Below are 14,234 nucleotides of genomic sequence, written 5' to 3'. Positions count from 1 at the left end.
CAAGAAAGGAATGGGATGACATATACAGAACACTGAAGGAGAAAAACTGCCAGCCAAGGATCATATATCCAGCAAAACTCTCTCTGAAATATGAAGGCGAAATTAAGATATTTACAGACAAACAGAAGTTTAGAGAATTTACAAAAACCAAACCAAAGCTACAAGAAATACTAAAGGATATTGTTTGGTCAGAGAACCAATAATATCAGATATCAGCACAACACAAGGTCACAAAACAGAACGTCCAGATATCAACTCAAATAGGGAAATCACAAAAACAAACAAATTAAGATTATTTAAAAAAAAAAACACACATAACAGGGAATCATGGAAGTCAATAGGTAAAAGATCACAATAATCAAAAAGAGGGACTAAATACAGGAGGCATTGAACTGCCATATGGAGAGTGATACAAGGCGATATAGAACAACACAAGTTAGGTTTTTACTTAGAAAAATAGGGGTAAATAATAAGGTAACCACAAAAAGGTATAACAACTCTATAACTCAAGATAAAAGCCAAGAAAAACGTAACGACTCAACTAACATAAAGTCAAACACAATGAAAATAAGGATCTCAAAATTTACTAAGAAAAACGCCTCAGCACAAAAAACAGGTCTTGGCTGAGGACTCCTCTGTGGGATGACTTGGTTAACTCCAGTCACCCCCGCTCTGTTCCATGAGGGCACAGGCCATGCCTGCATTCCCTTTGTGCATGGAATGTGATGGTCACTCAATTAAATACTTGTCAGGTCTTACTGAAGGCTGAATGAATGCATTAGTGAATGAAACAGACTTGAATCCCCAAAGGTAATTGAGAAGTGTAATTACCATTTTGGAAGCTTTGGTAAACCTCAATTAAATCAGGATAGGCCTTCATGTTCACCTTGCTGAACAAGACTTCCAGAAGCGGCAAGTCAAACGTCTTCTCCAGTTCAGTAAGGACATCGTACACCACTCTTTCCACTGGGACCAGGTTTGCACAGGTGTCTAGAAAATGCTTAAAAATATTGAATGGAGAATTATGTAGTTATGAATTTACTCTTACATTATAGAAGATTCTTAGGTCATAGAGAGACCATTTGTTCTCTTGTGAAAATTTAGAATTTTTCATGTATTTGGATGACTTGTTAAATGTCCTCCAGTATAAAAACAGACTATTACTTTATGAACCTGACTTCCTGGCACTGATGTACACTCAATGGAAGAGAGTCACTGTGATGAATAAAATGGGTTCAAAGTTGAATGTAATGTGGCCCTTGAAGAGGCTGGCCAGGATGCTTCCGGAGTGACCCTAACAGGTGAGGAGAGACAGTTCTGTTGACTAGACAATAAACCCGAGGATTGACCTGGCCTGAAGGGCCCCGGGAAGCCAGATGACCACCTCCCCTGCTGTGAACTTGACTACAGAACAAAGAAAATTCACAGGGTAAAAAGTAGGCTCATCCCCAGTATCCCCAGGAAGACCTAGTGCTAACCTTTACCTGCATTCTGTTGTTGATAGCTGCCATTGATCCGGCCCCTGATTCACAGTGACCCCATGCACAACAGGATCAGTCTGCTGTGGTCCGTAGGATTTTCATTGGCTTATTTTTTGGCAGTAGATCACCAGGCCTTTCTTCCTAGTCTGCCTTAGTCTGCAAGTTCCACTGAAACCTGTTCAGCATCATAGCAACATGCAAGCCTCTACTGATGGATGGTGGCTACACTGGAAGTGCACTGGCCAGGAATCCAACCCAAGTCTCTCACGTGGTAGGGAAGAATTCTACCACTGCCCTCCTCTGCATTCTAGGGCTCCAGAAATGTTTAAAAAACAAGAAATAATTTGTAAAGAGAATAGCAATCATCTGCTTTCAAATTTATACTAAGGGGGTCAACTTCCCTGTGAGTTTCCATTATCTCAAAGCCAAGTGTTTGAAATACGTGCACTCTGAAATGAACACCACCCAACTCATTTATTTTCATCTTAGTTTCTATTATTATATTTTATAAATGCACCTATGAGTCAGAATCGACTTGATGGCAAAAGGTTTATAAACGTACCTAAGGTGCTCTGGAGCCCTGGTGGCACAGTGGTCAAGAGCTATGGCTGCTAACCAGTTTGAATCCACCAGCTACACCCCGGAAATCCTACGGGGCAGTTCCACTCTGTCCTACAAGGTCGCTATGAGTCAAAATTGATTCGACAGCAATGGGTTTTGGAAGACGCTCTACATCTGTGAAGCATTCCTGATTCCAGTCCTGCCACACCTCTGTCACCATCCCTCATCACTCATGTTAACTACAGAAGACAGTTTCTTCAGTTAGAAGAAGGGCTGATGAAGGTTTCCACTTACAGGAGGCCCTTCAGCCAGGTCATTGCCCCCTGAAGTCTGGCATGCTATAGCGGGGCTGGTTTCCCATCGTGAGGACATCTCCTCACTAACCTCATACATTTGCTCAGAGAGGAAGCCACGGTCTCGGAGGCCCATAAAAAATGGGAAAGTCTTCGTTATTGCGCTTGCGATCTCCACCTTATTTTTCTTGAAGAGCATGAAAAGGAGGTCATAGAGAAACTGGTCCTCTGTATTCTCTTCCTCGGTGTTCTGGTCCTTTGTGAAGATCCTAAGAAACAAAGATACAATTTGAAAATAGACATCTGGTTTCCAAAAGGCTTGTGACTAGAAGATTTTAGGCAAGAAGGGTAATCAATGAGGAGTTAACATGTGAAAAACAAGTGGTTTTATTGAGAGACCAGAATAAATGGATTGAGGGAATAATCAAGAGTGTAACAGAAGGAAATGCTGAGTTTAAGAAAGACCTAGGAGTGGGTACCATTACTGAACGTTTTGATCAAATCTTCTGTAGAATAATCCTAATCAAAAAGGGGAAAATGTAGAACAGAATTTGCAATTCTTATGGGATTCAGACTTTCTGGAGCCATGGAGGCTGAATGAACCCCTGAAACGATTGTCCTCAGATAACCTTTAAACCTTAAGCCAAAAATATCCTTTGAAGTCTTCTTAAAACCAAACACTAGTTTAGCTTACCTAGTAAAGAATGTCTGCTTTGAGAACTGTGCTCCTTTAACAGCTATCTATATGGGATCGAATTGACAATAGCACCTGCAAAGATTAGATAGGAACCTTAGACGGCAGTGAGTTTGTGTTAATGGGGGAGGAACAACTTAGAAAAGGAGGGTGAGAATGGTTGTAATAATTGTCACTGAATTGCACATGTAGAAATTGTTGAGTTGGTGTATATTCTGCTGTGTATAGTCTCAACAACCACAAAAAATAAAATAAATTATTAAAAAAACCCAAAAAAAAAATTAAAAACTTTTGTACATCAAAGGATACTCACAAGAGAGTAAAAAGACAACCTACAGAATTTGCAAATCATATGTCTAATAAGGGTCTAGTATCTAAAATATGTAAAGAACTCTTACAACTCAATAATAAAAAGACGAATAATCCAACAAGAAAGTGGGCAAAGCAATTTGGTGAGAGGCGTCTGGAGCCTTAAAAGCTAGCGAGCCTCCATCTTAGATGCATCATTTGGTCCCAACCCACCTGGAGCAAAGGAGCGTGAAGAACACCAAAGCACAAGGAAAATATTAGCTCAAGAGAAAAAAGAGCCACATAAACCAGAGACGCCATCAGCCTGAGACCAGAAGAACTAGATGGTGCCTGGCTACTGACAATGACTGCCCTGACAGGGAACACAACAGAGAGTCCCTGACAGAGCAGGAGAAAAGTGGGGTGCAGAACTCAAATTCTAGTAAAAAGACCAGACTTAATGGTCTGACTGAGACTGGAGGAACCCCAGAAGACATGGCCCCCAGATTCTGTTAACCTAGAACTAAAACCATTCCCGAAGCCAACTCTTCAGACGAAGATTAGACTGGACTATAAGACAAAATGATGCTCTTGAAGAGTGTGCTGCTTAGTTCAAGTAGATGCACGAGACTAAATGGGCAGCTCCTGTCCAAAGGAGAGATGGGAAGGTAGAAAGGGATAGAAGCTGGTTGAATGGACATAGGAAATCTGCGGTGGAAAGGGGCGTGTGCTGTCATATTATAGGGATAACAACTAGGGTCACACAACAATATGTGTATAAATTTTTATATGAGAAACTAAAGCACGATAAGTAATAATAATAATAATAAATGAAGATTTTCAGGTTAAAAAAAAATTGGCAATGGACTTGAATGGACATTTCTCCAAAGAAGATACACAATGACCTCATTAATCATCAGGGAAATGCAAATTAAAGACACATTGAGATAGTATATACCCACTTGGATGGCGATAATAATAAAAATAGAAAATAACAAGTATTGCTTAAGATGTGGAGAAATTGGAACCCTCATGCTGGTTCTAGTGGGAATATAAAATGGTGCAGCCACTTTGGAAAAACATTCAGCAGTTCCTTAAAAAATCAACCATAGCATTACTACATGACCTAGCAATTTCACTTCTAGTTATATACTCAGTAGAAACGAAAACATACATTCATACAAAAATTGTACACAAATGTTCACAGTAGCATTATTCACAACAGCTAAAAGTGGAAACAATCCAAATATCCATCAACTGATGAATATATTTAAAAAATGTGGTATAGCCATAAAATGGAATATTATTCAACTATAAAAAAGAATGAAGTACATACATATTATGACTTGAATGAAGTCTGAAAACATGCTGAGTGAAATAAGTCTGACACAAAAGAACAAATATTATATGATCTCTCTTATATGAAATATCTAGAATAGGCAAATTCATAAAATATAAAGTAGATTAGTGGTTGCCAGGGTTAGTAGGAGGGAGATGGAAATGGAGAGTAACTGTTAACTAAGAGGTACAGGATTTTTTGTTTTTAATTTTATTACGTTTTTATTGTTGTAAAAATATAGGTACAGGGTTTCTTTTTGGGTGATGAAATTGTTCTAAAATTAGAGGTGATGGTTTTACAATCTTGTGAATATACTAAAAACCACAGATGTTATTTTTTTAAATTGTACTTTAGATGAAGGTTTATAGAACAAACTAGCTTCTCATTAAACAGTTAGTACACATACTGTTTTATGACATTAGTTAACAACCCCATGACATGTCAACACTCTTCCTTCTCAACCTTGAGTTCCCTATTACCAGCTTTCTTCTCCCATCCTGCCTTCAAGTCCTTGCCCCTGGGCTGGTATGCCCCTTTAGTCTCGTTTTGTTTTATGGGCCTGTCTAATCTTTGAATGAAGGGTGAATCTCAGGAGTGACTTCATTACTGAGCTAAAAATGTGTCCAGGAGCCATACTCTTGGGGTTTCTCCAGTCTTTGTCAGGCCAGTAAGTCTGGTCTTTTTTTTTTGAGTTAGAATTTTGTTTTACATGTTTCTCCAGTTGTGCCTGGGACCCTCTATTGTGATCCCTGTCAGAACAGTCAGTGGGGGTAGCCAGGCACCATCTAATACTGGACTCAGTCTGGTGGAGGCTGTGGTAGTTGTGTTCCATTAGTCCTTTGGATTAATCTTTCCCTTGTATCTTTAGTTTTCTTCATTCTCCCTTGTTCCCGAAGGGGTGAGACCAGTGGAGTATCTTAGATTGCTGCTCACAGGCTTTTAAGACCCCAGACACTACTCACCAAAGTAGAATGTAGAACATTTTCTTTCTGAATTGTAGACTTGCAATAGTGAATTTTATGGTATGTGAAAAATACCTCAATAAAAATAAATTAAGAATAGAAAAGGGACTTGCATTGATTGATAGGAAGCATTTGGGACTTGGGAGATATGTGAGGAAGGATTTTTTATGGGATCTGGTCTGTGGAAGGAGCCCTGGTTGCACAATGGTTATATCCTTGGCTGCTAACCTAAAGGTTGGTGGTTCAAACCCACCAGCCGCTCTGTGGAAGAAAAGACCTGGCAGTCTGCTCCCATAAAGATTACAGCCTACAGAACCCTATAGCACAGTTCTACTCTATCCTATAGGGTCACCGTGAGTTGGAACTGACTCGAAAGCAACGGGTTTGGTTGTTTTTTTAACTCCCCAGAATAGAAAAGCTTGGACTGAGGACATCTGCGCTTTGAACAAGGACCATGACTGTGGAAACTTTGTAAGATCTCTTAAAAAAAATAGTATATGTAAATTTCACCTCACTTGAATCTCCAACTTCCCGCTTTCTGTCAGCACCTTCTCCTCTGCACTTGAGCATGTTCAAATCTACTATTCTTACTTAACCAACAAAATGACAAATAAAAGCCATTAACAGCCATCGCTTTAATAACTTTAACTACTTCCCTGTCCCTTCCATAACTTCTGAGCCTAACTTTTTTGTTCCAAATATCCATTCCCCTGTCTCCCATTTACTCCTTGTTGTTACGTGACCTCAAGTCGGTTCCTGCTCATAGCTGAACTTAAGTTAATGTCCCATCTCTCCAATGAAGCCATCAGGCAAAAGTTCAGTGTAAGTGCAGTGGCTATATCTCAATTCTTATCAAACTTGAACTCTTTGTAACATTTGACCCCACTGACCAAACCACCCTTCTTACAACTTTCCTTTTGTTCTTAGGAGGTGGCATGGTTTATTTGCTTTTCTTCCTTCTCCTCTGCAGTTGTTCTTAGTATCTGTAGCTGGGACCCCTATCTCCTTCTCCTTAAGTATCAGTGTTCTACCGGACTTAACCCACAGTCTGCTTCTTCCTTGACATCTTTTTTCTCTGGAGACTTCTAATTTTCTACTACAGCCTGATATCTCTCCTGAGCTTCCGACCCTGTTGTGAACTTCTTATTGGACATTTCCACTGGATATCTCACAGGTGGAGGACAGTGGTAGTTCAGTGGTAGAATTCTTAGCTTCCATGTGGGAGACCCAGATTCTATTCCCAGCTAATGTGCTTCAGGCATCGCCACCTCCAGCTTGTCTGTGGAGGCTTGCATGTTGCTATGATGCTGAACAGGTTTCAGCTGAACTTCTAGACTAAGAGAGACTAGGAAGAAAGACTTGGCAATCTACTTCAGAAAATCAGCTAATAAAAACCATATGGATCATAACGGAGCATTGTTTGATCCTTGGCTAATCATGGGGATGGCACAGGACTGGGCTGTGTTTCATTCTATGTGTGTGGAGTTGCCATGAGTCAGGACAACTCTAAGACAGCTAACAACAAAAACAATGTCACAGGCAGCTGGAGTGTTCTGTGTCCACATCTGAAACTAGCATCTTCTAGTCCCACTCCCCCAAACAGCTTCTAGTTTGGAAACCAAATGCTCTTGCTTCATTCCTGCCCAAAGCTCTTTCTCCATCTCCTGCAAGCAATTAGTCCAGCCTATTACTGATTATATCCCTGTCTGTTTCTTTAATCCATCCTCCCCTTCGTTACCCACAGCTATGCCTTCAGTTCAGGTGGCCACTCTTCCTCTTTCCTGGTCCCCCTCCGGTCTGCTGTACACACAGCCACCATAGAAATGTGCTTACAATGCAGGGCCTGTCATATTTCCCTCCTGCTTAGGCCTCTGTCTTTCACCTCATTACCTGCAGACTAACACCTGAATTGCTTCATTATGCAAGGCCTTTCTTAATGTGGCTCCCACCCTCCTCCTCCCTCTGTTTTTGCCACCGTATCCTCCAGCCAAGCCAAATGGTTCACCATTCTCTAAGTACTGATTCCTCTGCTTAGCATACTCTTTGTAACTTCATTTAACTCATTAACTCCCATTTGCCTCTTGACATCCAGCTCAGTCTTTACCTTTTTTCTGGATGTCTTCTCTACTTCATGTTCCGTGCCATTCCATACTGTGTACAGGTTTTTATACTTGTACTTATCAAAACCGTAATTTTTTTTTATTGTGCTTTAAGTGAGAGTTCACAATTCAAGTCAGTTTCTCATACGAAAACTTATACACACATTGTTATATGTCCCTAGTTGCTCTCCCTACAATCTGACAGCACACTCCTTCTCTCCATCCTGTATTTCAGTCAGCTCCTTTCCCCCTCTGCCTTCTCATCTCTCCTCCAGACAGGAGCTGCCCACATAGTCTCATGTGTCTACTTGAGCTAAAATGCATACTCCTCACTGGCGTCATTTTATGTCTTATAGTCCAGTCTAATCTTTGAAGTGCTGGCTTTGAGAATGGTTTTAGTTTTGGGCTAACAGTGAGTCTGCGGGCCATGTCCTCTAGGGTCCCTCCAGTCTCAGTCAGACCATGAAGTCTGGTCTTTTTACTAGAATTTGAGGTCTGCATCCCACTTTTCTCCTGCTCCATCAGGGATTCTCTGTTGCGTTCCCTGTCAGGGTAGTCACTGGTGGTAGCTGGGCGCCATCTAGTTCTTCTGGTCTCAGGCTGATGGAGTCTCTGGCATGTGTGACCCTTTCATTCTCTTGGGCTCATATTTTCCTTGTGTCTTTGGTGTTCTTCATTCTCCTTTGCTCTGGGTCGGGTGAGACCAATTGATACATCTTAGATGGCTGCTTGCTAGCTTTTAAGACCCCAGACGCCATTCACCAAAGTGGGACATAGAACGTTTTCTTAATAAACTTTGTTATGCCAATTGACCTAGATGTCCCCTGAAACCATGGTTCCCAGACCCCTACCCCTGCTACTCTGTCCCTCAAAGTGTTTGGTTGTCATCTCACTTTGGAGAGCGGCTTGAATGTCACTTTCTTGGAAAGGCTTACCTTGATTAGTTTTCCCTCCAACCCTTTTTTCATTCATTTTATTCATAGAGTTTCTCTCAGATTTTAATTAATTTATTTTTGTTTTCTCTGTGTCTCCCACTAGACTCTGAGCTCTATGAAGGGAAGTGAGTAATGGTAGTTCTAAAAGGTTAAACATCTGAGGCCTGTGAGAGGGAAGGGAAATAGCTCACAGAAACGAGAAATGACCTTAAGAGGCATGGGTGTGGTACAGCAGTGCCATACAGCTAACTTTCTGCAGGAGTCCATAAAAGAACCGCAAAAATGCAGCCTGAAGCCAGGACAGTCCCAGACCAATTAGACACCACCAAGTCACAGGCATTTCTGTCTTTATACCCTGTCCATTTAATAACATCAACCTTAACTGGCAAGTGGGTAGAGGGAAAGGTAAGACTCAATGTAGGACTTTTTTCTGTCAATGGAAGAAAAATTCTACAAAGCCAGTAAAGGTTTAGTTTTTAAAATATATATATTTTATAGAATCACAAAACTCATGCTTATCGTGAAAAATTCAAACAATACACAAAATATTAAATAAAAAGTGAAATAATTATCAATATTGAAGTGTAGTACTGAGCGCATTATACAATAATCTTAGGAGTAGAAATTCCAATCATCTTTATTCTACAGGTAAGGAAATTGTGGTTTAGGGGAGTTCAGAAATGTGTTTACACAACTAGAAAGTGGTGAAATCAGAATGTGAATCTCTCCATTTTGATTCTAGAGCTCTGCTGCCCAACAAGTTAAATACTAACCATATATGGTTTAATTTAAATTAATTAAAAATTTAAAAATTCAGTTCCTTAGTCATACTAGCCACATTTCAAGTACTCAATAGCCACCTGTGGCTAATGGCTACCTATTGGACAGCGCAGAACATTTCCGCCATCACAGAAGGTTCTATTGGATGGTGCTGCCTTAGAGAGTGCTTCTAATCACTAAGCCATCTGGAAAAAATACTCTCCCCATTGCCCTTCTCATTCTATACCCAAGATGTAACTACTATTCACAGTCGGCTGTATATCCTTCCACAACTTTTTCTAAGCAAATATAAATACCCATACAAGTATACATTTTGTTTTGCACTACGTTTTTCAAAATGAGATCAAATTATGCTTCCTATTCTATAACTTTGTTACTTAACAGTTGATTTTAGGAATAGTCTCAGGTCTGTTCATATAGATTTGTTTCATTTTGTTTTACCACTGTCCAGGATTCCATAGTATAGTTATAACATAGTGTAGTTAATGTATTCCACATTAATGGGATATATGAGTTGTTTATAGTTCTTTGCTATCCTATCCTTGAATATATATTTTTGAGTACTTGAGAGTAAGCTTTTTTTTTTTGATTGTGGTAGAATAGAATCCAAAAGTTGATACTGCTGTGGCAAAAAGATTCTGTACTTAAAATACTGATGGGTGGAGGCATTGCAACTTGAGGTTCATTACTCAGACACATTTCTGGTTGAGGTGGAGAGGTTGTTGGGGTGGGGAGCTGTAAGAGGGTAAAGTTTTCAGAGAAACTTCTCAGCAGGGGATTGTGATTCATACCTCAATTACCCCCAGGCTGGGGTTCCCTATAGAAACTAGGAATGATTCATTTAACACATCATCTTCTTTAACAAAATTGCAGTTAAATGTGTAAAATAGATCTTTCTGAGTTGCCAAAGATAGTTTATTTTAGCTTATTAAGTAATGAGGTTTGGTTAGTGTAAATTTTAAAATAATATTTACTAGGTTTTGTAATATACCAAAAATATAAAGAAAACAAAAAATATTTCATAATCCCCTTCTCAGATAATTTCATTAGCATAAAAATTTATATGTACACACAAAAAAGTAAAACACAGGACACTAGAAGATAAGCTAGATATTGAGATCTTCTAAAAATTAGACACTTATGCTTACCAAAAGACTTCACCAAAAGAATAAAAACAGAACCTACAGACTGGGAAAAAATTTTGGGCTGTGATACATCTGACAAAGGACTAGCCTCTAAAATCTATAGGAAAATCCAAAACCGCCATAATAAAAAGACAAATAATTCAATTAAAAAATGGGCAAAGGCTATATAACAGACACATGAGGAAATGCTTGCAATCACTAGCCATTAGAAAAATGCAAATCAAAACTACAATGAAATACCATCTCACCTTGACATTACTGGCACGAATCAAAAAAACAGAAAATAAAATATGTTGGAGAGGTTGCGGGGAGATTGGAACTGTTATGCACTGCTGGTAGGAATGCAAAATGGTACAACCATTCTGGAAAATGATATGGTGCTTCCTTAAAAAGCCAAAAGTAGAAATACCATATGATCCAGCAATCCCACTCCTAGCAATATGTCCTAGAGAAATAAGAGCTGTCACACAAATATACATATACATACCCATGTTCATTGCTGCATTACTCATAATAGCAAAAAGATGGAAACAATCTAAGTGCCCATCAAAAGATGAATGGATAAACTACAGTACATACACACAATGGAATACTACACAATGATAAAGAACAATGATGAATCTGCGCAACATCTCACAACATGTATGAATCTGGAGGGCATTATGCTGAGTGAAATAAGTCAATCACAAAAGGACAAACAGTATATGAGACCACTGTGATGAAAAAACATGAAAATGTTTCCACATGGAAAGAAATGATCTTTGATGGTTATGAGGGAGGGCAAGGATGGAGAGGGAAAAACACCAACTAGATAGCAGACATGTAGTAACTTTGGTGGAGGATAAGACAGTACATGATCCTGGGGAAGTCAGCACAACTTGAGGGCAAAGTCATAGAAGCTTCACAGACAAACCGAATTTCTAAGCTAAGGGCTGGGGACCATGGTTTCGAGGGACATATAGGTCAATTGGCATAACATAGTTTGTAAGGAAAATGCTCTACATCTGACTGTGATGAGTAGTGAATGGGCCCTTAAAAGCCTGCAAGGGGTCCATCTAAGATATATCTACTAGCCCTATCCCAGGTGAAGCAAAGGAGAATGAAGAAAACCAAAGACACAAGGGAAAGATTAATTAAAAGGCTAGTGGACCACAACTACCACAACCTCCACCACACTGAGCCCCGAACAACTAGATGGTGCCCTTCACTACCACGGACTTCTCGGACAGTGATCATAATAGAGGTTCTGGGCAGAGCAGCAGAAAAATGTAGAACAAAATTCAAATTCACCAAAAAAAAAAAAAAAAAAGACCAAGCTTACTGGTTGACAGAGACTGGAGAAACCCCAAGAGAATAGCCCTCAAACACTCTTTTAACGCAGCACTGAAGTTACTCCTGAGGTTCACCCTTCAGCCAAAGATTAGACAGGTATATAGGGCCAACAATAAAACACTTGAGGGACATGCTTCATTGTTCAATTATATATATGACACTAATCGGCACATCAGTCCAAAAGCAAAGATGAGAGGACAGGAAGGGACAGGAAAACTGGAAGAATGGAAACAGGGAACCCAGGGTAGAGAACGGGAGAGTGCTGACACATCGTAGGATTGGCAACCAATGTCACAAAACAATTTGTGTATTAACTGTTTAACGAGAAACTAATTTGCTCTGTAAACTGTCACCAAAATCACACACACACAAAATTGAAACACAGGAGAGAAAAAGATAGAAAATGAAAAGTAACACACCTACCTTTCTCCACCTCTCTTCCAAAGGTAACCACTGGGACATGTTACTTTTAATTTTATTTATTCTTTGACGGGATAATACTGTTGATTTTGGAAAGTGTGGTCAAGATATTTTTTTTTTAATTAGAATTTTTTTATTTTGAGATAGTTGTAGGCTCACATGTAATTGCAAGAAATAATACAAAGACACTGTGAATGGCATTTATGCAGCTTCTCCCAGTAAGAAATAATGTGAATACATCATTGACATTAGTATTGACATTGATACAGTCAACTAATACTCACCTCACTTTTCTCTAACCCTGTCTCTGACCTGGATAACCACTAATATTGTCAATTCTGTTATTTTGTCATTTCAAAAATGTTATATGAACGGGAACATATAGTATGTGACCTTTCAGGATTGGATTTTTTCACTCTGCATAATTCCCTGGAGACTCATCCAAGTTGTTGTGTGCGTCAGGAGTCGATTTCTTCTCGTAGCGTTCCACGGTGTGGATATAGCATACTTTGCTTGACCCTTCACCCATTGAAACACATCTGTGTTGTTTCCAGTTAGTGGCTATTATGAACAAAGCTATAAACATTCATGTACAGGTTTTTGTGTGACCATAAATCTTTTCTTTGGGATAAATGCCCAGGAATGCAATTGCTGAATCAAATGATAGTTGCATGTTTAGTTTTTTTTTTTTTTTAATTGTGTTTTAGATGAAGGTTTACAGAGCAAATTAATTTCTCATTAAACAATTAATACACGTATTGTTTTGTGACACTGGTTGCCAACCACATGACATGTTAACACTCTCCCCTTCTAGACCTTGGGCTCCCTGTTACCAGCTTTCCTGTCCCCTCCTGCCTTCTCTTCCTTGCCCCTGGGCTGTTGTACCCATTTAGTCTTGTTTTGTTTTATGGGCCTGTCTAATCTTTGGCTGAAGGGTGAACCTCAGAAGCAGCCTCAGCACTGAGTTAAAAGGGTGTCTGGGGGCCATACCGTTGGTATTTCTCCAGTCTCTGTCAGGGCAGTAAGTATAGTCTTTTTTTGTGAGTTAGAAATTTATTCTTCATTTTTCTCCAGCTCTGTCTCGGACCCTGTATTATGATTCCTGTCAGAGCAGTCAGTGGTAGTAGTTTTTTAAGGAAGTGCTAAAATTTCTATTAGATTCAGTTTTAATATTTTTGGAAAAAATACTTTATAAGTGATGGTATTAAAGTGCTGCTTCTAATAGTAAAAATTTCAGGGAAAGGGATCTAACTATCCAGTAAAGTATATTTAAATAAATTATCACACATCCATACAGTGCACAACCAATCACGTAGACATTAACAAATATATAATAGAAGAATGCTTAAGTTAAAATTTTAGAATATGAAAAATGTCTATGATGCAGTAAATGACAAAAACCTGGTCTCCAAAGCTTAGACATAGTGTACGTGTTTGTGTTTATGATTGGTAGGATGTACATCATAGTGCTATGGATGGTTCTCTCTTAGTGGTGGGATTGTAAGTGATTTGTCCTTTTTCCTTTCTAGGAAATGAAGAAAAGAGAGATAAGTGATGGTAATACATTGTGTAACAATACTGGTAGAAAACCAATGGAAGTTCGCTTTAGAAGGTACCCCCTAGAAATTAAATAGTGTAAAAGGCTGTAAACCTCTGTGATCCTTGACTCCTCCAGACCATCTCCTTTCAGACAAAAAATGTATGGTGAAGCAAAGCAACAGTTGACTGGCATCAGGACTCTCTTACATTGGAAAAAAACAGTCAACCCCAACTCATAGTAACCCTAACTGTCTTAGGCTGGGTTCTCTAGAGAAGCAAAACTAATGAAACATCTACATATATATGTATACACACACACACACACACACATATATATATATATATATATATATATATATATATATA

At 39.1% G+C, this 14,234-nt stretch overlaps 2 protein-coding genes across 2 annotated transcripts in view; one reads left to right on the top strand and one right to left on the bottom strand.

The window, feature by feature from the left end:
- Positions 1-14,234, top strand: part of HAVCR1 (hepatitis A virus cellular receptor 1) — an 88,012-nt gene that overhangs the window by 51,663 nt on the left and 22,115 nt on the right. The gene's annotated exons all lie outside the window — the stretch shown is intronic.
- LOC126067241 (nuclear body protein SP140-like protein) lies at positions 779-6,555 on the bottom strand. The gene is made up of 3 exons (XM_049868958.1): positions 6,509-6,555; positions 2,427-2,604; positions 779-1,000 (listed from the first exon to the last, which is right to left on the bottom strand). The coding sequence occupies exons 1-3, from the start codon at positions 6,553-6,555 to the stop codon at positions 779-781; spliced, it is 447 nt and encodes a 148-aa protein (XP_049724915.1).

This window comes from Elephas maximus, chromosome 2, assembly GCF_024166365.1.
Source record: "Elephas maximus indicus isolate mEleMax1 chromosome 2, mEleMax1 primary haplotype, whole genome shotgun sequence".
NCBI lineage: Eukaryota > Metazoa > Chordata > Mammalia > Proboscidea > Elephantidae > Elephas > Elephas maximus.
This window is presented reverse-complemented; position numbering and strand designations above follow the sequence as displayed.

Excerpts from the sequence above, each read along its gene's own strand:
- LOC126067241 (XM_049868958.1), bottom strand. The coding sequence starts at position 6,555 with ATGCCACCTCCTAAGAACAAAAGGAAAGTTGTAAGAAGGGTGGTTTG. Across the intron at positions 2,605-6,508 it reads GTTGTAAGAAGGGTGGTTTG|GATCTTCACAAAGGACCAGA; the intron begins GTCAGTGGGGTC and ends TTTGTTTCTTAG. Across the intron at positions 1,001-2,426 it reads TCTCTGAGCAAATGTATGAG|CATTTTCTAGACACCTGTGC; the intron begins GTTAGTGAGGAG and ends AATATTTTTAAG.